Genomic DNA, 25,683 nt, shown 5'->3' with positions numbered 1-25,683 from the left:
ACCCCAGGTTGGAGGATGGTTAGGCCTATTCAAAGCTCACCAGGATGCATTAGGGTTATTTAAAAATAAAAGTCTGCATAGTTTCACATATTTAATTTAAATACTCTATAAGTAGGTATAATAATTACATTAATATATTATACGCTTATACAATACTGAACAAAACAATAAAATTTACATAATCATAAACTTCGGTACATACGAAATTTTAATAAATTACTAAAATTCTCTTTCCCTCTCGTCACGGTAACAAATTTTGGCAAATTAAAATTATATTTACAAAAATAAAATAACTTCATGTATCACTTCGTAAAATATTTAAAAGTAATAATAATAGTAATGAGAACTCATTAGAGAAAGTCAGTTACAATGTAAATTTATCGAAAATTTTATCTACTTGTTATTACAAATGTTATAAAAAAATTCAATATCCACTTGTTGGTAGCCCGTCGTGTCAATTCCTATATATAGTGATTATTGTTTGAATATAATAAAAATTTGTCAATTCATAACATTTTACAAAAGTTCTTGTAGTGCTTTGTGTGACAAGACATTTGAAGATATGTAAAAAGTTTGCACTGATTGAAATATACTTAAATTGGACCGTCGTTACATTACATTTTTGACACAATTATCATTATTATCATTCCTTAAATTCCGGCACCTTTAGAGGTATTATTGAAACTAATCTTAAACTTAAAAAAAAATTAAAATATCAACTGTAAGGACGGTCAAACAAATTCTACTGATTACAATAACTCTAATGAAAAATCAGTAACTACTCTATGGTTACTCAAATCACACATCGCTTATCAGTACATTCTATATCATTAGGTCTATGGAATAATATGCCAGTCTTTGACTTCATCAGTCGATAGCCAAAGGCCAAATTGTCAAAAATTAAAAATAATCCGAAAATCTTACATATTTAGGCACCAGATTTGTGTTTTTTTTTAAGAATATGTTGTATAGTTAAAGGAACAGGTACCTAAATAATGGCCGCGGATATTCGTTGTTGTCTTAATTCAATTTTATGACACAATATTATTGGTGTTGAAAATTTTTGTAAACTAGTCACCATGCTTACTACATGTAAAACTATGGCTCATATAAACCATTTTAAATATCTACAATATAATTACTAATTTCTTTCGAGTAATATTTATTTCCTATTTTTATTAAAGATATATTATCATCAACAAACTAGTGACTGGTTTGAAACTAGAACCCACTCATTATAGTCGATATGAGCTGAGAATTTTATTTGATTTATAAAAGTTTTATTTTTGACAAATAAAACAACATGTATCTCTTATTTTACTTTCTGTGTTCTGTTTTATCTTAGTCATGGCTCATCGTAGCAACCCAGTCGTCAGTTCCCTTACGGTGGTCAATAGATATCGATAACGTGTGGTATCCTTACAGAATAGCCATATAAATTGCCATACATTGTTCCACAAGATTCCTACTCACACAATACTCGTATATAATCTCAATATTTGTGACTCAAAAGTCTTATCACGTTCAAAAATTCAAAATGTCAAAAAACGAAATATATCACGTATTGAAATTACTCTACGGCTGTAGGCTTACAGTTTAATTAAATATAATATTCAAGTGTTGATTGCACAACCTTTCGCTTAAGCCGAATCTTCAATTCTTTTGTCTTTCTCTAGAGTCCTCCCTGCAGACCCCTCGCGGTGGCGAATCCCGTCCTTTATGATTGGCTTTGGAAGTTTTTCGAGATCTTTTGAACTTAGCTACGTCGTCTCCAAACACGTCCCCGGTTCTTAAGGCCGAGATGAGGTCATCGAACTCACCTTTCTGACCATTTGTGAGGGTGCCGTCGCGAGATGTGTCTCCGTTGGCATGGCCGTTACAGTCTGCAGATCCATTTGATTTGCCTAGCGACTTTCCCACAGAACTAAGCAGGCTTGAGGCTTGTTTGCGTTCTAAAGTGCGTTTTTTAAGCTGTAATAAAAAATTAAAATATAATGAAATATATCTATAATAGCTTTAAGGACTAATATGAATAGGTATACTTTTAAGGCATGTAGGTATATTTCTATCGATTGGCAATATATTTTTCATTCATTCATTAACTCTCATTTCTTCATTCTATATTCAACATATTTAATTGTAACAAAATCTTTGCTAAGCATAACCATAACTTTCCAATTCTAAATTAAAGTATAAATGTATTAATAAATAAATAATAAATTAATAAATTTCACTATGTGTATATGTTTTCGGTAATTTATAGATACAATACTTAGATCATCAACAGGGATGATATCGTAGATCAGATTATTTTTATACCGTGTATATATGCGTACCAAGTACATATAAAAAATGCAATATTTTCAATTAATTGCGTTTAAAAGGATCAACGTCTATCTAATAGTGGTCATTATATAAGGCAATTGTACTGAAATTATAGGACAAGTCACACTTTAGTCCTTCGGAATGGCAACGCATGAGTGGTATCGCGGTAATCATGAAAATAAGGACGGTTACTACTTACCATAAGGTGGCTTGTTTACCATACTTAGAGAACAAAAATACGAATTCAAACGAGAGAGGGAGAGACAGAGAAAGAGAGAATGAGAGAGAGAGAGAGAGTCACCTCCTGCTCGTGCCGCGTGCGTCGCTGCTCTTCGTCGCGGCGTCGCCTGGCCGCATCACACTCTGCGCGTGCGTCGGCCAGCTGCTGCAGGAAGGCGTCCAGTGCACCGAACAGCTGCTCGGGCGACGCGCTTGCTTCCTCGCCGAACGTGTGTGCGCACTTCTCCAATCGACTTTTCATGTCCTAATAATAGTAATAATAATAGGTAATAATATTAGCCGATAGAACCAATTCATTAAATCGCAATATAAGAGTCGGTGGAGCTCTTGTTACTTTCCACGGTCTTCCATCATGTACTTTTAATGTTAATACGACACTCCAATTTTGTCCTTAAGATAAACCTACACTTGTTCGGTCGGTAGCTGTAAATAAACAAAATTAAATAAGACAATGGTGACCTGGAAGAGATCCTCGAGTTGCGTGAAGGTGCAGACGGCGTGCGCGTGGAAGTCTCGCATGACTGGCAGGAAGGCGTCGTGGTCGGTGGGCGCGGGCAGCGCGGCGTGGTAGTCGAGCTCGCGCGCCACCTCGCGCAGCCCGCCGCGCAGCGCGCCCACGTCCTTCTCGAGCTGCTCCACGCACACCTTGGCGGCCGCGCGCACGTGCGGCACGTCCTCCTCCAGCAGCAGGATGTCCTTGAACTTAACACGAAACACACTGTGATATACCATACACGTGTATTTACGTAAAGAGTAAATTGATTTGACTATATTTGTCAAATTTTCTCTACCTGTTAGTGAGAAATATTTGAGGCAATAAGATTTCTGTTGTTCTAAAGACGACATTATGATATGACTATGTTTCGATATTTTAAACATCATATGTTATACATATTTAGACGAGTCACCTGTGTGTCAAGCATTTCTACGAGGTAATGTAGCAAGGTAGTATTCCGCGAGACGCTGGACTTCGTATCAGCAAGTTTATTGAGCGACGTCAATCGGAACCCGGAAGCGTTGCCGCGAGCACCCCTAGTAAAAAATAAAGTATATTAATACAAGTAAAACGTATTTTTCACATTATATTGCATCTATCACAATTGAGCTAAGCCAGATTTTACTTAATTACATTACTCGGCTATTTAAAAAGGTGTACAGACCTGTTCATGTAGTTGCCGAGCGCGAGCACGACCTCGAGCAGCGCTCGCAGGCGGCGCGAGCGCGTCATCTCGCGGGCGGCGCGCAGCACGGTGGAGGGTGGGGGAGGTGTACAGACCTGTTCATGTAGTTGCCGAGCGCGAGCACGACCTCGAGCAGCGCTCGCAGGCGGCGCGAGCGCGTCATCTCGCGGGCGGCGCGCAGCACGGTGGAGGGTGGGGGAGGTGTACAGACCTGTTCATGTAGTTGCCGAGCGCGAGCACGACCTCGAGCAGCGCTCGCAGGCGGCGCGAGCGCGTCATCTCGCGGGCGGCGCGCAGCACGGTGGAGGGTGGGGGAGGTGTACAGACCTGTTCATGTAGTTGCCGAGCGCGAGCACGACCTCGAGCAGCGCTCGCAGGCGGCGCGAGCGCGTCATCTCGCGGGCGGCGCGCAGCACGGTGGAGGGTGGGGGAGGTGTACAGACCTGTTCATGTAGTTGCCGAGCGCGAGCACGACCTCGAGCAGCGCTCGCAGGCGGCGCGAGCGCGTCATCTCGCGGGCGGCGCGCAGCACGGTGGAAGCGCGCGCCTGCGCTTCAGCAGCCGCTACTGAGAATTTCTTCTTAAACAGCAGCGTGCGTACGCGCTGCGAGTAGTGCGGGATTCTAGACCGACAAAACAATATTGTATAGAATTCGCACCTTACATTAGTCCTGTAGAACGAACTAAATTAAAAAGCTAGTTTAGACTGGAACTCTATATTTATTAATGCCCAAACTTTATTAATTTTGCATTAATGCACTTAAAATAAACACTCACATATTATTTGAGTGTAACCTACAAAAATCGGTAATTAATATTAATTTTCGATTGTGCCACAACGCTATCGATAGAACGATAAAATCGAAAAAAGCTGGTAATATAAGTACTTAATGTCAATTGTTGTTTCAGAAAAAACAGACTATAGTGTATCATCATTCTCGGATACTCACTTAGAGATCTCGTATAGGAACCGATCAGCTCTCGCCATGCTGTCAAGCTCGTCCTGGTGTTCTTCTAGCAATGCAGCTTCCTCGGCACTGGGTGTGAACTTGAGCAACTGTTCCACCATGTCGATGGGTAGTTGTTCATTGCTATCCATCCGTAATATCGCTCTGATAAATAACATCAATTAATAATTAGTTTAATAACCATACGAATAAAACAAATATGAAGGTATGTAGTTCAATGGTCATGGTAAGTTTGATGAAATTACATATTTAGGAATGAAAATTTCAGGACATGCGAAAAGCAGTCAGATGATAGAATTACAATAAAAAATATGCGGAAGATGCAAGCTTCTAAATCTTTTCTTCTAGAGCATTCTAGATCTGTTCTCATATAAAAATATTCATCATAATTAAATGATGAAGGTCTAGATAGACCTATAACGATCAAATAGTTAATATGCTATCCATAACCGTCCAGTGTCGTATATGATACAGGACTTAAAGGTATCAGAGTGTATACATGAAAAGAATGAGAACGAAAAGAGAAGTATATGAAGAGTGTGAGACGTACAACGTATAAAACTCAATATATATATATATATTCCTATGCCTATTCCATCTATTTTATTATAATAAGAGGAAATCGAACTAAAAATATATTAATATTTTGATATCCAAAATACATACCGACATATTTCTTCGTCCGACATCTTAAGCTTGGAAAGCAAGATAGTACAGTTCTGTGCACGACGTCCGTCTATGACAGACAAGATTTTAGTTCGAGGCTTAGATCCCAACTGCCGTAAGTCTTCCACGGAACCCTCATTCTGAAATAGGTTTTATTTTTTCTTCTCAATAAAATTCGATAAAAATTATACTTGATTGGTATACAACGAAGGCATTCCTTAAAAATATGGTACATACATTTATTTTTACTTATGTGACGGTAATTTCAAACTCTCTTTGAGCTCATAAAAATAATAAATATATGGTAATTCCTCAGCTAAACAAGTTCAAGTTTGGAAATTAATTTCACAAAAATATAGTTTACCGACCTGCACACCATTCTTCTGATACGCGCAAAACATTTTATCGATAGTATGCAGATCCATAGCGTTGTACAACTTGGTGTCATCGAGCTCCTGCCAGATGGTGCCGTGGAGCTTGGCGTCGGGCAGCTTGCTCCAGTTGAAGCTCTTGAGCGGGTTCCCGGGGGTGGGCACGTTCTTCTTGGGCTTGGGGAGGGAGGGCGCGGGCGGCGCAAGCGGCGCGGGGGGCGGCGCGGCGGGCGGCGCGCCCGGCGCCAGCGGCGGCTGCGGCGCCGGCGGCGGCGGCGGCGGCGGCGCCGCGCAGCTCTCTATCACTGCGCTCTTCAGGTTGCTCACCTGCGTTTCCGATAATCTTGTTTAGATTTTGTCGTTTGAGTCCTTATCTTACTAATATAGTCCTTATCTTCAACACTCACAAACCTTCACGTTTAATATAGTCGTATCTTACTAATATATTAAACGTGGCGGTTTGAGAGTGTTGAAGATAGGACGGATGGATGTTTCTTACTCTCACGCAAGAACAACTGATTCTGAATCACATAGGCTATAAATTGCCCTCGGTTTAACGGGCACAGTTATTAGACGTATTGTTCTTGGATAAACATCATAATGCTCCAGATACCGCCCTGCGCCCTAGACACATTTTTTATGGACAAATTTCAGTAATCACTCTCTGGTCCTAAATGTATCTCAGGTCATTTATTTGAAGTAGGTCAATTAGTTGGTAACTCGCAACCCATCAGACTAAATATTTGTGTTTTCAATAAATTAACAAAATTTTAAAGAAAGTCCAGTCTAAAACGTTTGGTAGGTGGGATGAAACGCATGATGTACAAGTTTGTGTATCTCAAACATAAAATATATTTGCAAATGGACCAAACCAAGTGTTTTCTCTCGTAGTGCAATAATAGCACTTTAACTATTTGGGCTTCATAAGAAACAATTAGTGGAAATATAAATTACCTTGGCGTCATCAGGTATACTTCCTTCACTGACTAGTTTCTCGAATCTGACTCTTTCAGATCGTTCTTGATTTAACTGAAATGCAAAAAGATATATTCAATTTTTACAAGTAAATAAATACACACAAAAATGTATCAATTAAGTCAAAATAATTACTGCTGCTACCCGTGATTGCTAGTCCAGCTGTAGCCCTTTAAGTACTCGTTGCTCAAGCTATAGCTATATCGTTTCCCACCCCACACACCTCTATATTGCTCAATCTTTAATCATCTTTTTCTCTATACCATACCAACTGTTTTTAATACAGTTAACCGTTTCCCCCGCTAAGTACCCGTTAATCGTTAGTAGTAACACCTCGTTACTCCAATAAGAACCCGTTACTCGAGCTGTAACACCCCGTTTCCCCACTAAGTACCCGTTACTCGAGCTGTAGCACTCCGTACTCCCACTAAGTACCCGTAACTCCAGCTGTATCACCCCGTTCCCCAGCCAAGTACCCGCTCCTCGAACGGTAGTATCCTGTTCCCCACTAAGTACCCGTTCCTCGAGCTGTAGCATCCTTTTCCCCCCAAACCTGCTGTTCGAGCTGCAGCGCCCTGGTGGCAGCAGCACGTGCCCTCTCGCCACTCTCCATGTGCGCAGCGGTCTCGCGCTCAAGTCGCTCCTTGAGTCTTGACACCACATCCTCCAGTTCTTCGCGCTCCTGGGACTGCTGGTCAACTTGCTTCTCCTGTTAGTGCGTTAGCGAGGGTTAGCATGCGGTGCTGGTGACCATTAATACTTTTCACCTTAATAGCTAAATTATTCATGAATATAATACCTACATTGTGATCATTTCATTAGAAATCGCTTACCATGCATATTGAAGCAACCGATTAAAGTTACTATTAGTTTATTATCTCTTATAGCACAACGTTAACCTTTTTTTTATAAATAAAATTGATGATTATGTGTCCATATTGAATTAGTATAATCATGTATTGTACCTAGATTATGAAAATTAATCTTTCCACATGGCTATTCTTGTCATAAAAAGAATGTAACCATAATCTAATAAAATACTGACTTTTGACAAATTCGACCAGCATGTTTTTGTAATTTCCTCAAAGATACAGATATAGACAGAATACAGACGAGGTTGATAAAGATATTTTACTATTTATACTATAAAGCGTAACACAACATTTTAGTGTAATTACAGTTTGAATTGATGATCATGTTGTATCGTATCATATATGGTCGATAAGACAATTTAACATCGTTTCATTGAATTTCGATGCGATCTCGTTCAAAAATCAGCTTGATTAATGCAAATCGTAAGTACCAAAACCTAATAGATCCTTCACATTTTTAAAAATTAATAATCTTTTACACCAATGTCAGAATTTAACATTCAATGTTTTCGTTTAGTTACGATTATGATTTCCATCACCGTTTTTAAAATTTAGAAAAGTATACCTTTTTGGCAAGTTCCGTAGCCAAATCGATATTTTCTCGTTCTAAATTCTCGGCTTTTGATCTGGCAGCAACGAGTTCTTCTTCTTTGGCTAAAAGGTGCACTATTTCTCCTACATTAATTTCAAGGGGAGCGACGTCAGGGTCATAGATCTGAAAATTAAATGGACCATTAAATTATTTTTAACAAATATGTACTTTTACTAAACTACATATATATATTTCCAAACAAAGCACAGCTTATGTTATGGGTACCAGACAAATCATAGAATAATAATTAATATACTGTTTTTTTTTAAATACATACATAATATACATAGAAGACACACAGATCAATACAATCATTCATATTCGTAGATACAAAGTTTTGCCAGGAAGTCGGATTGTATCTATTAGGCGGGGCCCAAGGCTAACTGCCTTCAGTCGCTCCAGGCCTGAAGGCAAAAGCCAACAGCAGCCAATAGTATTACAGTAGTCCAATAAAAAAAATCGTGCGAGAAATCGAAACTGCAACCATCAGAAGTAAGACACCTTGCTAAAGCCGTAAATATTAACCAAATTATTTTATCTATGTAAAATTTGTTCACACCGAAAGATAATATCAAAAATTCTGATACATTAATTTCTTCGTTCAACGTTTAAAATGATCACCTTGGCCGGGTCTGTGTTGACATCTGGCAGGCTGCCCTGCTCGCTGTTGGCGCGGCTGCCGGCGCCGGGCTGCTGCAGCACCACCTGCTGCACCACGCGGTCCACCAGCAACCAGTGCTGCGAGTGAGGATTGTATTCCACTGGAAACACACACAAAACAACAACAATTAAAAACGACAAACAAATTTTAAATATTACACTAAATAGTTTCTTATTTACAACTAAAAAAAATATATCAAAAGAAAAAGACAAAACAGTTAGCAAGAAGCTAAAATTATTAAAATAAATTTATTATAGGTTTAGTTAGCATTCATATAAATAGAGGGCTGTAAAAGCAATAATGTTGATAAGTTGAACTTAACAAAATATAATGAAAAGTATAATTCCAAGTGACTGGCTCGGTGGTCTAGCAGTATACCACACCGCTTTACTTCCGATGGTCGCGGGTTCGATTCCTCGTATGGTGTAAACATTTGTATTCATGATTATATTGTTTGTATTAGGTGTTTTTTGTATATTATATATGTATTTAAAATATATATCTAAGTATTTATATCAGTTTTCTAGTACCCATAACACAAAGTTTGCTTACTAGACGCGCTATGTTAATTGTCCAGGGTTATTTATTATTATTATTATTAGGTGCATTAAGCATTTGAGTAGAAAATGTTATATTCATTTAATGATAATATACTTTTAAAGTTTTAATGTAAAATTTATATTATATACCTACATAATATAAATATCACAACTTACATGGCAACAGAAGTAGATGTTTCAACAATGACAACATGTGTGGATAGGCAGCGGTGTGACTAAGCTTCCTTCTCAGGATCTCGAACATCGACGCCGCACTCTTGGTGTCCACGTGCTCTTTGTCAAATCTCCTGGCAAGTTCTTTTTCGTCTTCGTTCCGAACCATCTCGAAAAACTCGATGTGTCGGTCCAAAGTTTCGTTCTCATATTTCCTTAGTTTTTCGATTACTGCGAAAAGAAAGCGTCGCGATTACCGAAAGGATTCTTATGAAAAAATAGTGTATTTGCAATGCAAAATTTGTTTTTATACCGTTATATTTACCGTAGAGATTTACGTACGAAATTATCAGTAAAAAAACTTCACAGGAATTTCGCAGAGCAGATAAGTTACATAGTATCTTTTTCTACGGCTGGTAGCTATGTACCTATATATTTGTTAGAATTTCTTAAAGAGTCCTTTAATTTTCTAGTTCCGATATCTTTGGCAAGCTTTGCTATATACAAAATGAAGTAAGATAAATTTGAAATTATAATATTTAATTTTGAGTTTTGAGAAATATTTGAGCAAAAATTTACTAAAATTACATATTAGATGGAATTCTTTGATACCTGGTTGTATCCCCAACATGAGCAACTCATATCTCAGATGCAGTCTGAACTCCAGACTGTCCTCTCCAGGTCCGTAATTTAAGACGGCATTGATGAATGACATGATGGCAGTCTTCACCCCGAGGTCATCACGGTAAGCCCCCGTACTGCGGTCAAGTTCGTTCACTATCCCTTGAAACCGGGCTCGCTCGCCGGCATACTTTTGATAGTGAATCATGGCCTCTAGTACCTAAGAATTATTTTAGTACATTAGAAGCCATTCTATTCTTATGATAAGGGTACATACCTCAAAACTTATGTAGGTAGATAATTATATGAAGGTTTGTATTTATTGGTATTTATTTGGAGGAAGACTATTTCAATATTAACAATTATCTTTTATGAAAAAAAAAAGAATAATATTTCGTTGTAATTTACCAAAAAAGGATGTAATTAAAGTATATAAAATATAATTGATGTATACAGAACATATATAGTCTATGAACATCAACATTTTAATCAAAATTCCTGTTGTCCAGTTTGGCCATCCAGTAATTTTTTTTTATTTCTAATTTTTATTAATATTATCAACCTCAATAGTAAAGGAAAGGTTACCTTCTTGTGTCCTCCCGGCACCAAACATACAGCACCGAGTATTTCCAATGCGGCTACTTTTGTCTTCACATTCTCTGTATCTAGCGACTGTGCAATCAGGTCTATACTGGTGGGATGCGCTAAAACATGGGCACGGCCAGTCTGTAAAAAATATATATTACCTACAATATATACAAAGGACGAGAATATATAGAAGTAGTAATGGGTATAACCCGTATGCCACAAATATGCAATATCATCCATATTTTGATTCCCGACTAGACGCTACTTAAAGCTAGGTAAAATACTGCAACGCTTTCTTCAAGAAACGACTAGGATAATAGAAAAAAAATACATACTATAGGTATATTAACATTAATTATTAACTTTCTATTTATAACTCTCTATTTTATTCTTATTCTTATTGAATAATTTTTAAAGCTATTATTTTCTGAAAGTTCTTCAGTTTAGATTATGGATTAAATTTGAATAATTGAAATCAAATTGTATATAATCCATACACGATACCTAAATCATGGTACATAAAACACTACAGTCAATTTTAAACAAACAAGCAGATGTCACGATTTTATATTAAAAGAAAATATGTAAAGAAAAGGTTTCAAAGTATCTCCAATGTCAGTCTGATGATTTTCTTTAACAGGCCATGTTTGGAAAATGAAATAAATTCATACGTCTTTAGTATGTAGGAATGTGACCCAGGACATTAGTCCAATGACTAATGTCCATCGGCTCATTGATTGTTTACTTTGAATCCCAATGGATTCAAAGTAAAAAATCAATGAGCCGGATATATCATAAAGTGTTGGCATTCAACCAAATACATACGAGTAGTTATCGAATGCGGACATTAACCAATATTGTTTGCTTGAATGATCACAAATGCTACTGTATTACTAATAAAAAGAACGTCACGGTCTAGCGGTCTACCACCAGCACATATAAGACCTCAATGGAATTATGACTGTTGTAAAAAAGACTGTAAACGTTAATTTCCGACAATCTCTTCGGAGATAGAAAATATAGTTATATTAAAATATATGTGTACAATACTATTATTAATCGGGCGTTGTGGTTATTTGATTATGAATTTAGAACGACGGGTTGAATGGTCTGTCTTTATTTCCTTTCCTCCTCCTTCTCAACCACAGCAAAATATATACTCTCAAGTCTCACTATGTTTTTGTCAAAAATATTTACTTGGAAGCTTTAACTGTCATTTAATTTAATAATTGAAGTAGATTCTAAAGCCAAAATTTTAAATTATGAAAAAGGATATAACATACGATCCTCACAGCGTCGTCATAAGTCTGCCTTTTTTAATTCAGAAGAAAGCAAAGACGCTGACAGCGGATCAAATGCTAAGTGGCAATCAATACATACATGAACAGCACTGCGGACATTATAACGTCATCATATACCCTTATCTGTTGTGATTCCAGAGGACTAGAGTATCCTGTAATTTATAGGTGAGGTATCCACCTATACCTATATACCTACTCTTTAACAGAAGTTACTTACCAAACCAAATGGATTGCGTCAGAAATATACGACTATTTTATAATTATAAATAACTTACCGAGTTATTCATCAAAGCCTTTATGGCTGCGATGAGATTATGTCTAGTGAGTGCATCGTCCCTTGATGCACGTTGCAACACGCTCAGAAGGGCCCCAAGCCGCCTTGCTTGACAAAGTGAAGTACGAAGCTATGTGCTCGGGTTCGAAGTGCAGTTTTTAATCCATCTACTAAGGCGCAAGCTTCCGGTGGTGGTACACCTTCCGATGAAATAAAGGCCTGAAAATTATTATTATTAATGTTGTCTTATATAAGTGAAATGACAAACAAGTCATCAGCGCACCTAATGGAAAGTAGTAATCGTCATATATGTGATCCTTCAAATAGGAATACAGCTTATAAACTAAGGTCAGCAGCAAACATTGAGGTGCATTGAGACATTGACGCAGATGTCGAGGAATAGACATGTATACTAGAGGTACACGCAAACGAGTGTATAAAGTCGAAGTCAGTAAATTTGAAAATTACGAGTAATGAAAAAATCCTTTGATATGTATACCTCCTGACATAACATATTCTGTAGATTCAAGAATGTAAATTATAGCGTAAAAATAACGTTTGACTTTTATCAATTACCTTGTTATACAAAATATTAATATGACTCTAGTCTGTAAAGATGACGTCTAGTAAGTTATTTATAACTTAAGTAAATGTACACCGTAGTGCAATAAAAATTAATTATTTTTTAAATTGTGTAGCGAGTGCATTTCCTTTGCGTAACCACGCAACTGATACATCCAAAACGTGTAAAGATTATTCAAAAGTTATTTATTATCCCAATATCTTTTAACACGTATGCACATGTAATTATTACCACACAATATGATTAATAAGACTCAAGATTACCACTACTTTCTTTAATAATAAATCATGTTATCATCATTGCCTTGCCTTCATAATACTATAATACTGGTGTCTGGGTAATCTGTCATCTTCTTTCATTGATCCCTATCGTAAGTCATATCTGAGCTCCTTTTATTCATAATCATCTTCCACAGAATCCATCCATCTTTTCCTCGTCTTCTTCCTTTACATCCATCCGCATCATATAAAGTACTATCTTTAAGACATCGTCCTCGCTCCTCGTTTATTAGATGCCCATACCTAGAAAATCTCTTTCCTCGCAACAACAGTGGACCTTATATTATTTCAAACTTGAAATATAAAAATTTTAACTTCTGCATAAGTCATATTAAACTCACATCAGAGATTTCATTCAGTGCCTTGATGTACTCCTCAACTTGAGGTGCGGTAGCCAGAGGTGGGGCTTGACCTGGAGGCGGTCGTCGGCTGCAGTATATTTGCCATTTCTTTGCAGCGGGTAACTCCATCATTGCTGCTTTATTGACTGCTGTTAAGTCCAGCTCCTCCTGCAAAGAAAACGACATTGATTATTGGAAATTTTGATCATATATACTTATTGATCTTATTCCCGTACATTATCACCCATCGCTTCCGCTGTCTATTCGCTTAGATTTTTTAAACTACGCCACGAGTGTTAATACAGATTTTAGCAGTAAATAGAGGTAATTCAATAGGAAAGTTTATATGTATAATACATGTACACCTGTGCGAAGCCGGGGCATTCTAATTCTAGAAATGAAGATCACATACAAAACAACACCAAAAGTAAATTTTGGAAATTTTATAACATCTGTGCCTTAGGTCATTATATTTATTATCTACCGCTAACTAAACCCAGCTAATTTAGCGGTAAAATTTCCAAAATTTACTTTTGGTATTGTTTTCAATGTGATCTTCATTTCTAGAATTTCTGTTTTATTTAATTTATTAAGTTAACGTCAAAATAGGTTGTTAAAAAAGAATTTGCTCGATGTTATGAATTAAGAAAACTATTTTTTAAACTATATAGTCATTTTTTAATTATTCTATACATCGCAAGGACCATAAATTTTAAATAACTAAGCAGGTATCTAAGTTAAGTGTGCAAGTTAAATACAATTCCTAAATAGCGTTGCAAATTTGATGGATATCCTTGACGACATTCACATGAAATTTTACGACTGCATTTTTATAGCAACTAAACGCTCAAAATTAAGCACACTTGCGACATAAATAAACAAGCCCATGTGTCTAATTGCATTCCATAACCGAACGAAAAACTGGACTTCCTAAAATGTACAAGACTGTGAATCTTGTCTATTACTGGTACGCGGTAGGAAATGTGATCAAGTAATAGATTATTTACTATAATTGAAACTTCGGGTTGAAAAAATCTAGCCAAGACCGAAAGAATATTGTGAGTCAAATTATATTTGACATTTTTGTAATTGAAACGCCGATAATAAATCAAATTAATCCGAAAGGCGTGGTAGGCTCGATCTTTGATATATTAGATAGTACCTATACCCAGCGAAATGTGCGCATTTAAAGTGCTACATCGACGGCTAATAACGTGTCTGATGCCTTAATAACATTTCATACATGATAGTATCCATGATTAAAATAACTAGATTACATAAAAAACGACAATTTTATTCAAACAATTGCAACCATTTCACTGTAGATATGTATGTAAATGGTACAAAACTTCATTATTCACTAAACATTAAAGATGTCTGCAAAATAAACGCTACAGTTACTTCGCAATAGGTCTAGACAAATTAGGCATATATAATTGCTCTCAGGTATTTGTATCGCCTCGAGTAAGGCTAACGACTAACTAGACACGCCTTACTGTGTTGTTACCGCGGAAGTAGCCGTTACGTATGTAGGTTCCGAGATTGTAATTATCCTCATAGAATAGCAACGTCATTTGAAATCTCACTTATTGTCATCTTGTATGGATCACGAAGTATATATAAATTATAAGAGAAACCTTTTATATAGATATATTTTACTGTACAAAAGTAATTTGGTGACGGCATGTGGCTCACTTTCATAATAATTAGTTTTAAAAACGAGTCATCGGTAGTAGTATTTACCACAACATACCACACAGCTGTACTACTGACATAGGTCAAATTTTCCAAATTATTGGAGTTAAAAACTTTAAAGCTAAAATGCTGCATAAGAGTACATTAACAGATGACAATTATCATATGATGCTCGTGTTGTAATATCTTCTTGTAATCAAAATATTAATACGTGCCGTAAAATCTTTGTACTCCTTTTTACTAAAAGTGCCAGAGGTGTATGATAATTCGCACACTTATAGTTTATATAGAGTAGCAGTGCAGAATGCTAACATTTTTTTAAACTTATGAACTAAAATCAAATGGATTTTTGTACGTTTAAAAAAAATGTTAGCAATAAAATAAACTTTACACCACCTTGTATGACACACGTAAGTTATAATCTTTGTCAATAGAACCATAATGTTCAAACTTATAATTTAAATGAATTATGGTATATTTTCGACCAATGGGCGTCCACTAGTCTCAATAATAATGCCATATCCACCCTACAAACGAGTCACAGTTTCACACACAAGCACGACTCAAAAAAGAAACTAATTTGTAGAAAATCTACTCAGTATATTGTATTTTTATAATAATAAAATGTAACCAAATTTGTGTACCTAAAAGAAAGCGGGCTGACAGCTCAATCAGTCAACACTTTAACAGCTTGATGAGCTATTAACGACGAGACGGTCGGGGTTTTATTATAGGAAACAACTCGTGTGATGTGTTGACATTTTAAGTCATTACTATATATATATATATATGTCACATATTTTTATTTAGTTATATGCGGTGTACACCACGCATGGCCCGAGCGGCAAGCACCGCGATTTTTTCAAGTCAAATATTAACTTATTAAGCAATTTGTTTTTTAAATAATAAAACAAAATTAATGAATAAATAATCTTCAATTAATAATATCTCCTAATCATTTTGACGACCTTGATGATCTCGCGTAGTTTAAACACCGACTTACTTCCGATTATATTATACGGTAGGTACCAACATTTATCTTCATATGAGTATGATTGTTATTAGTATTGTGTATTTACTATGAATATTATGTATGTATTTAAAAAAAAAGTATTTATATCAATAGTGTAGTACCCATAACACAAACTCTGCTAAGCTTGGGACTACATGACGCCATGTGAATTGTCCTCAGGTTATTATTATTATAATTAATAAATAGTGGGGGACGGCGATTTCGGTAACCCTCAGGCGGGGAAATAGCACGTTACCTCATTATACATTATGTGCTTTAATTTTGTTAATTTGAGGAAACGTGTGTCATATATGTTTAAGTATTTGACATCTATGTCATCTATATATATATATATAAATATATATGTCATATATATATATATATATAATATATATGTCGGCAAGTTCTAGTTCCGGGTCAATACATTTCTATTTCAATCATTTGACGGGTAGGGCATGATAAGTATTCGCCACTTGTCCTACATGACGTCACAGTTTTGACCGCAATATGTTCTACTTATTGAATATACATAAGTGGGTACTTACAAAGAATAAATACAATATATACCTACAAATTACATTAATTATTGCTACGACTTTATCCGTCAGATTTAGAAAGGTATAAAGAGCCACAGAATTTCTGTGGCTTGTCATACCTTTCATATAACAAAATCGAAATATCTTTATTCGTGTAGGTCTATTACAGACTCTTATGATATGTCAAATCTACCATCAGTTCGGATGAGAAGAACTGACAATAAACTCAGCTCGTATTCTTTTCAAATATCGTTTACAATAATATAGATTCATTATTAAATTCTTCTTCTTCAAATATGAGAGAACAGAGCGACCATCAGCATATGCTACTGCAGTTTGTCAAAAGCATTATGATTGAAATTAAATGGATTATACACATTGAAATCCTTCATCCAATCATCTTCACAAATATTGAGTAAGCAAGCGAGTGATAAACACACAAACATGTAGACAAACTGTTCGACTACGGCGAAGCAAAAAGGAGTGTTATGAAAATAAAATACGGCTAATGATACTCGCTAATAATATAGCTTTTTAAGTGTGAAATATTTTTTTAAATATTCAATATATTTTTACCTGTAGGTATTCATTACAAACAAAAAATGAACTTTCTCCTCTTTCTAACACTAGTTTGGATAAAACAATATGACACAATGTATAATATAATAGATGTTTCCTCATTATCCCCCATTTATGGTATACCACCGCTCTCATGAACTTTTTCAGAGTCAATTGAAACCAAGATCAAACAATGGTATGTAAACAAGTGCACTGCTGTAATTATTAACTTAACGCGACATAGTTCACAAGCAAATAAGTAATCCAAATTACACACATTTTATGCCAAGGAGGCGAGGGTTATTTAAAGTAATTGCTGGAGTAATGTGTGGAATATTTATAATACTTTAGACATTGTCGTCTCCGCTTTCCAGTAGGTAATCGGTCCTACATAGAATCGAGAGAATAATCCGCATTTCTGTGCAATGCTTGGAGCAATTGGCGTAATTAGCTGCCAGGTATCAAGGCATAATTAGCATGCTCTCAGGTCGGCGGCCTTTGTTCAACATTGTATTTTTGTGGACCATTATGTAGCAGTGTCTGATAATTGAATAGTTAGAATGTAAGTAAAAATAAATATTCAGATTATTCCTTAATTTTAAAATTATTTATAAATTAGTAATTATTTTATTATGGTTTATCACCAAAGAGTACTACTATTAGTTACTACATAAAAAAAATTATGATGACCAACAATCCATCACTATACAGAAATGGCGGAATGGATTTTTTTAAAATATCTACCTTTTATAGCCTCTAGAATGACACTACCATGAAGGAATCGCCAATAGCAAACTAAAACTTAATCCGAAAGACGACGATAGGCTCGCCACGTTGGATTCCAAACATACCGAGCTGCATTAAATTATATTTAATTTATGACTTGTCCAAATGTGGGTTTGTTATAAATTAAATACCTTCGATTTAATTTTAAATTAATTAAATTATTTGCATTATCTACTCTACACATTTATAATTTGCATAACCTTCTTCTATGGTCCTCATTTACATATATAAATAACAACACACTGAAACTCCAGACTTTTAAGTTCTAAAAAATAATTTAACATACTGTGATCAAAATCGATTGGAAATTTAACATAATCTTTACATAGTAGAAAATTATGTCGCCGCCACTGTGTGCACGCTTAGATCTTTTAAATTGCTTTTTTTTAATAAAACTGTTTTCAGCAATACATTATAATAGTTATTCAAAAGAAGTTTTATAAGTATTATTAGAAGGATAGAGGCTATGTTAAATTATGTTTCATTTGTAGAAAGTTCTCATATGTCCAACAAGGATACTAAATTTGATAGTCCTTTAAACTTTCACCAAACGAGTTTAGATAACGAAATAACCTTACGGCGAGACAACTAACGAGCCGATAACACAGAAACGACAAGTTTAAGTAACTGCATATGTACAAGATACATCTTAGGGCTTATACCATCTAAATGAATACCATCAGCCTTATATGTATAGCAATAGGGTAATTTTATATTATAAACGCGAAAGTGTGTCTGTCTGCTACCTTTTAACGAATAAACGGCTAGACCAATCATAATAAAATCCGTCATGAAAATAGACTGAAGTATGAGGACAGATACAACACTATCTTTAAGCACAAAAATAATACATAATAAAGAGAAGTAAGTGATGAAACTTTGTGCAGACATAGACGCGTGTAAGATATGTTTTATGTACTTATACTGGATATAGTTAAAGACACTAGGGTATACATACTTGTATTACTATTACAAAAGCGTGTCTAGAGGTATAACTTTTTGTGATAGAGCAAATAAACGTAAATACAAATGTAGTAGAGAAAGGTACTCGAAATCCGGTAGATAATTAATTAAACTTTACCGTTATCTCTTTGTAAATACAGACTAAACAACATAAGGGAGGCTTTATAAACCGGTCACAATAATAAACGTAATTAAGTACAGGGTCAATGACGATTAATCAACAACTTAATTCAATTCAATTAATGAATGCAGAATTCATGAGAATGTTGGGTTTAGGTCGGCACGTGACCTTTGTTGCGTCCTACTGCTCTTTAGATAGTTACGATGGATTTAAATTCTACCATTTTAATAATCTATCTTCAACTGATTATACCACTAAGTATTATTAATGTAAATGTGTTTGAATATTTATTGATCAACACCTGAATACAGACTGATGGTGTACTAGATACGCGTAGATACTTAAAGAGACAGTTGACCTTATCTTAATACATAGATCTTTAAAAAACTCTATTTTAAATACATGTTATTAATAAGGGCACTAAACTTTTATATTTGTATTTTCTTTTACTAGAAATGTAACAGTCAACAGTATGCCTAAGTAACACTACGAATGTCAAGAACTGCATTGTGACTGCCCTATTATCTCCTATTATCCATTATCCATTCCTCAGGTCTAAGCCCTTATTAAGAGTATATCGTATTCTGTAATATCACTGCCATATCTCATCATTTAACCAGAACACAGCTTGCAAATCAAGTTGCTAGCAACATAGCATAATATAGAAAATGTCAAAATATACACATTAATAGCAAAATTATATTAAGGAAATACTCAAATAGCTGGTCTCAAGTATATAAGTTGATATGCAAATCTTGTTTAACAGTAGGAATTAACACGGCAATATTTTAGACTACAACTAATAAGGAACTTCAAGTGGTTTCATTTATGTTATTTTATCTGTTATTTTACTAGAAAACTCTTAAAAACACGTTTACATGCAAATAGTAAATTGACCCGTCACTGTAGCGTAGGACCAATAAATAAGACAGCTTGAACCTGCTGCATAAATAATGCACCCAATTGACTTTCTGACTAAACATGCAACTTAGGGCAACTAGAAAGTTCTGCCAGGTATACACATTAATGAAACTCTCAGATGTTAATACCACATTGAGCATGAACTTAGCTTTCAAACAAACTAGAAATTATTTCACACCAACGGTATATTTACTACTACACAAACAGAAATCAATCTTACACGAATTGTAATAATACAGAACGATGTATAATTTATATAACATCTTAATAATAAATGTATATAAACATACATATAATATATACATAGACGGTCAAAGCAAACCAAAACGACTTATTGACAAGAAGATAATGAGGCGCATCGGTGTCAAACGTCTTAATAGGTAAGTAAATAGCATCACATCGTCTTCGATCTATCGTTAGACGATAATTTAGTAATTAGAATCATTTAAACAAGAACGGTAAGATTCCTGACTTCTATTAAATTATGAAATATGTATTAATATAGTATAACAGTTTGTAGGTAGAATATTAAAATATGCATTTATTTGCTTACCGCTTTTTTCTTCTGCGGTAAAGATTCCATAATAGTACTATATATACGCTGAATTGTTTTGCGTCATTACTACAGGACGAATTTGTAATTATAATATCCTTTTACATACTTTTGGATGTACACTAGATTTTGTTTATACACTAGACTATATATTTAATTACTCTATAAAATAGATAATTACCAATATTGATATTCTTGATATTTTAAGAATGCTGTGAATGCATAATCTCCAAAAGATTAATATTTTGGGTTAAAAGGAAGAAGTTCATTAAGAATAACAAAGAAAACAGTCTAACAAATCAAAGTTAAAAAATTAAATAAAAAACATGTAACAATATATATTAATATTTCATTAACAGTTGTTTATTGTTGTGTCTTTAATTTGCACGGTACAATAATTATAAAAGTTGATTCTAAGCCGGCCACCTTTATATGAAATAGGGCTTCTCGTGACTACCTGAAGGTTAATGAATAAATTAATTCATTAACCACTGCTCAATGATCTGGAAAATACAACTACTTCTCTAATGAGATCACTATTGAAAGGCAAATGTGTATTATGCTAAGAATTATTTTTATAATATGTAAATAGAATCTGTCTAGCTATCAAACCTTATAGTATTGCCTGTATCTAAAAGAAAATCTGATTGTTTTGCCTTTTTATGTATTAGAAACGTCTTATCGTCCGCTAGAGACTGGTAGTTGTTACCTATGAACATTAATAGCAGCATCATATTACAAATTGATGTCATTATGACCTTTATTCATTACTCAAAGCCTCTTAATAACAGAAAATTTATAAGATAAAAGAAACTGTATTTTGCTCTTTCTTACAGACAACAAAAGACGGGTTAATATTAGTAGGGCAATAATTAAATCGAAACATAATAATTACAGTGAAGGTAATAATAAATAGAAAAATGCAAGACGATGGTACAGATCCAGGCGAGTCACACAAAATTCTAGAAATTACTGCAATTACTCGCTCAATACTGTCAGTAAAGTGACGACCACTACAACTATCTTGAGGTATTACTGTAGCCAATGGGTTATACAATTATTATACAAACTTCTCAGTTTATACAAAGTTGCAATTCACGCCGCAGGCGCAGGAAGTAAATTTGAAATCTTAAAATTACATCATAGTTACCTGCATAAACAAATATCGTAAACTGCGCATATTAAACATTGCCATAATATATTTATGTGCCAAAATTTAATGTTTATTTCTTGGTAAACAAACAAAAAAATATATAAGAAACAGTAAAGCCTAATCAGCAGAGAAACGTCTTCACAACGTTTGATGGCAGTGTGAAAATCGTTACGTATTGACGTTTATCGACACGCAGACGATAATGATTACACTGTTCATTTGGCAGATAAGTTTGTAACACTCGTGCCAATCATGACACCAGCACTCAACGATCACAGTTGGGGGGCTGGAGAAAGTGCAAACAATGGTCATTTTTGTGTAACGTCAAATCGTTTAAAAAGAAAAATCATGATCGATGACCACGCATTACGATACAAGATAATTGATATGTAGTTCTTCCTTTTATTTATTTTGCTCATTTACATACGTTCTATCTATTGCTGTGACAACTTAACGCTTATGGTATCCAATAAGTTACTGACATCAAACTTTTGACATTACTGTTGAAAGACCTACAAACTGTGAAATTTTATGAATCATTACAATTATGAATTTATATTCAATTACGTAATGTATTAAACCAATAGTTATGCAAATTGTCTAAAGCTCAGTATTGAAACTACGGAAGAAGCGAAGTCGTTGACCTATCAAAATCCACAAGTAGAAACCAATTCGTAATCTTATCAGACGGCCGTTCGTCACGGCAATAATAGTGGACACTATAACACTATGGTCATTGACATTCGACAGTCGTCTACTGCATCATTACCAGTCTGGAGATCGTATAGTCCACTAATCTGTCATTGAGTCGTCATTTAAGTGAAAGTCTAGCGATTGTTACATCATGAAGCACCATGCGGGGTAATTGTTGTGTCTGTTGTTTTATTTCTTCGTCTACTTCAGTTGAATCAGCTTTACATTCAAGACTGGTGATTATGACACCATTTGCGTGATGTCATTGCATATCCTATCAAGATAGTATTATCTCACTCCCCTCTGACAGTCTAGTGGATTCGCAAGACATAAAGTCTCTCTACTTAGACTTTATTAATTTCAACAATGTGGTATCAAAAATAGTAACTAATAGGAGAATATCAGATAATGAGGTTACACATAATTATTTGGTACTCTAATTGTAACTGTAGTGAAAATATTTTTTTTACTAAGTAAATAACCATGAATATATAGTGTTTTGTTTATAGTTGGACGTTAAAATTACGTTAAAGATATGCACCATGCCGTCACTATTATTCTTCTGTGTATTATAATATCTATATACATAACCCCTACGCATAAAAGATTCCCCACAATAAAAACATGTATAGAAATACGAGCTTGAAAATATTATGAATATGATCTTTGGATCTATTATTCTGCCAATTTTCACCCATCATACAAATTGTATAAGGAACATAGTTCACGTAATGCTCTGTGGTTAGTACAGGCAATGGATTAAGTTCCGCATTATTAGGTATACGAGTAAGATGATTAGAAGTTATTACTTAGGTGGGCGGTTGACCGCAACCAGAACTAGTTTCAATGCAAGTGAAATTTCCTTTTATCTCAAAGTTTATCACCATTAACTTTTGATTGGCCGGTTAATTAAATACTGTTGGGCTATATAAACCTTTTATGAGTTGATAAGTTAATATCTTAATCAAGTAAAATGAAAATTAATAAAGTCGAACCATTGCTACTAGAAATCTTGTTAATACTACGAAATAACAGTAAAAATCCTATTTATTAGATGCATAAAGCATTTATTTATAATGCAGTATATAGTAGACTAAGTAGCACGGCCTAATCGGTGACCCTTACGTAACAATGACTATCTCATGAAAAAATAGGAAGGTAATTCAAGAGTACAGATTCGATAGCTGAAAAAACTTATTACAGACAGGCACGAAATTTCAGAGACTATTTTGCCTTAGTACGAGTATCTTATTGTAAATAAAAAAATGCTAGTTTATAACTAAAATAGGTGAGATGATAATTATTACCCAGTAATGGATATAAGTAGAGACAGTTACAAACTTTATTAGTATTAAAATGATAATGACAGGTAATAGTAATTTACTTTGCACTTAATGACCAATTTGTAAACTATTTGATTAATGATAACAGAAGTTAATCGATTTTGTCTTTTAATAATACGTTACAAGTCATAATCTAATCTATAATTATAATGAAGCTTGTAATCAATAAACGTGAAAGTGAATGTCTCATCGTTGGTCCTGTTCTAGATAATATTTGACAAAGAAAATCCTAAAAGTTAAAGCCTCAGAACATTCAGTTGTAACGTCCTTATATGGTTCATGTAGATAAAATATCAGGCATCAACTAGTTACATTACAAAAATAATAACGATATATAAGATATCTTTAAAATTATAGTATTTATAGATTGTCCATTTATGATTACAAACCATAAATACGATGAAATTACTTATATACATTTCGAAGTAACGAGAATGTAATTTCAGAGCCAGCGGCGAGTACTAAATCAAATTAAACGTCACTTGCCAATTGTATTCGATACTTGTTATCTGGTACTCACCTCAGGTAAGATTACAAGTCTGACGAAATTTAACAAAACTAATTGTTCACAAAAATAATACAAATAACAGTATTATTTCTGTATATTTTACTACTTCAACAACAAATTCTAAAAACAAAAAATAATTAACTGTAAACGAAATAAATTCACTGTATCATAATCTGCTTCTTTCTTGTTCATTCATTTGGGGTCAGCGTAACATGTTCATATTACGAGAGTGAAATACTCTCGTAATATGAACTCTTTGTTGTGACTTCTCTGGTTTTTGAACGAATTAATGAATTCACTATTAATATAAATATTATAGTTATATAATATTAATATTTTATTTTTCATTCATATTTATTTTTTTCTCATAATTATTGCAATTTCCTAAATATCCTCGAGACGCGAATTTAGATATAGAATTGATTTGTTTTATTGTCTTTTCATTAATGCACGGATGAGAATGATAATAAATATTGAGAACCAGACTTTATTTAGACATATTATGGTTCCATAAAATACAACGTAATTAAGTTATATAATTTTTATATCATGATGTATAATAAATTTACATATTGTCATAAATTTAACTATTAATAATAAACAGGATAGATACATTTACGTAACCATCCATGCTCTTAATTAATCTTTAAGAAATACCTACTTATTTGCATTTCACATCTAATTACATAATTGTTATTTAAGGAAGATTAATAACATTATAAACAGGATAGAAGTATTGTATAAAAATTAAATTTAAATAATTAATGCTGCCTTATTCTCGTTGCAAGGTCAGTCCATAAAATACATTACCGTCAGTAGGTACTTTAAAAAAGTTATATAGTATAGTTTTCTTAGATTTTATTAGATCTATTTTGGCAAATCGGTTTTGGTCAAACTATCGTTTATGTGTGTGTAGAAAAATAGCGCATTATGCCTAAATATAAAAAGGAGAATGAATTTTCTATGCTCTCGTTTCTCTTATGAAAACAAAAAATGAATGATTTATCAGTATATATCTTCAATTAAATTCAGTCTATATGTATAATCTTTTTTATATGTCTTTGATCTTAACTTTCGTTTTCTGATTATGAGTATTACGAGTGATCATACAGAGATTATACATTTCAATTAAATAGAACAATATTACCACGTAATACGATAATTATATGAATTTATCTATTTTATAAATATAGTTCCGTTAATTTTATACGCAAATAGTCCTTATTTGCGTATAAAACTAACGGAATAATAATTAATTATAATTTTGGGATATTCTTTTAGGTATTATAAA

The 25,683-nt window shown here is 34.2% G+C and overlaps 1 protein-coding gene across 1 annotated transcript in view; it reads right to left on the bottom strand.

Annotated features, from left to right (window-relative positions):
• Window positions 1-654: 654 nt before the first annotated feature.
• LOC131855227 (disheveled-associated activator of morphogenesis 1-like) overlaps window positions 655-25,683 on the bottom strand; it is a 30,799-nt gene continuing 5,770 nt past the window's right edge. The window contains 18 exon segments of the mRNA XM_059206474.1: window positions 655-1,971; window positions 2,627-2,809; window positions 3,025-3,267; window positions 3,474-3,597; window positions 4,190-4,369; window positions 4,697-4,858; window positions 5,381-5,520; window positions 5,749-6,078; window positions 6,706-6,780; window positions 7,280-7,435; window positions 8,164-8,313; window positions 8,812-8,951; window positions 9,568-9,795; window positions 10,177-10,405; window positions 10,771-10,911; window positions 12,350-12,441; window positions 12,444-12,567; window positions 13,551-13,718. Coding sequence (XP_059062457.1) covers window positions 1,654-1,971; window positions 2,627-2,809; window positions 3,025-3,267; window positions 3,474-3,597; window positions 4,190-4,369; window positions 4,697-4,858; window positions 5,381-5,520; window positions 5,749-6,078; window positions 6,706-6,780; window positions 7,280-7,435; window positions 8,164-8,313; window positions 8,812-8,951; window positions 9,568-9,795; window positions 10,177-10,405; window positions 10,771-10,911; window positions 12,350-12,441; window positions 12,444-12,567; window positions 13,551-13,718 — 3,183 coding nt within the window. The 3' untranslated portion in view covers window positions 655-1,653.

The sequence above is a fragment of the Achroia grisella genome, unplaced genomic scaffold (assembly GCF_030625045.1).
Source record: "Achroia grisella isolate CSIRO2021 unplaced genomic scaffold, CSIRO_AGI_Agris_v1 utg1062, whole genome shotgun sequence".
Lineage (NCBI taxonomy): Eukaryota > Metazoa > Arthropoda > Insecta > Lepidoptera > Pyralidae > Achroia > Achroia grisella.
Note: the sequence above shows the minus strand (reverse complement) of the source record. Positions and strands in the feature narration are given on the sequence as shown.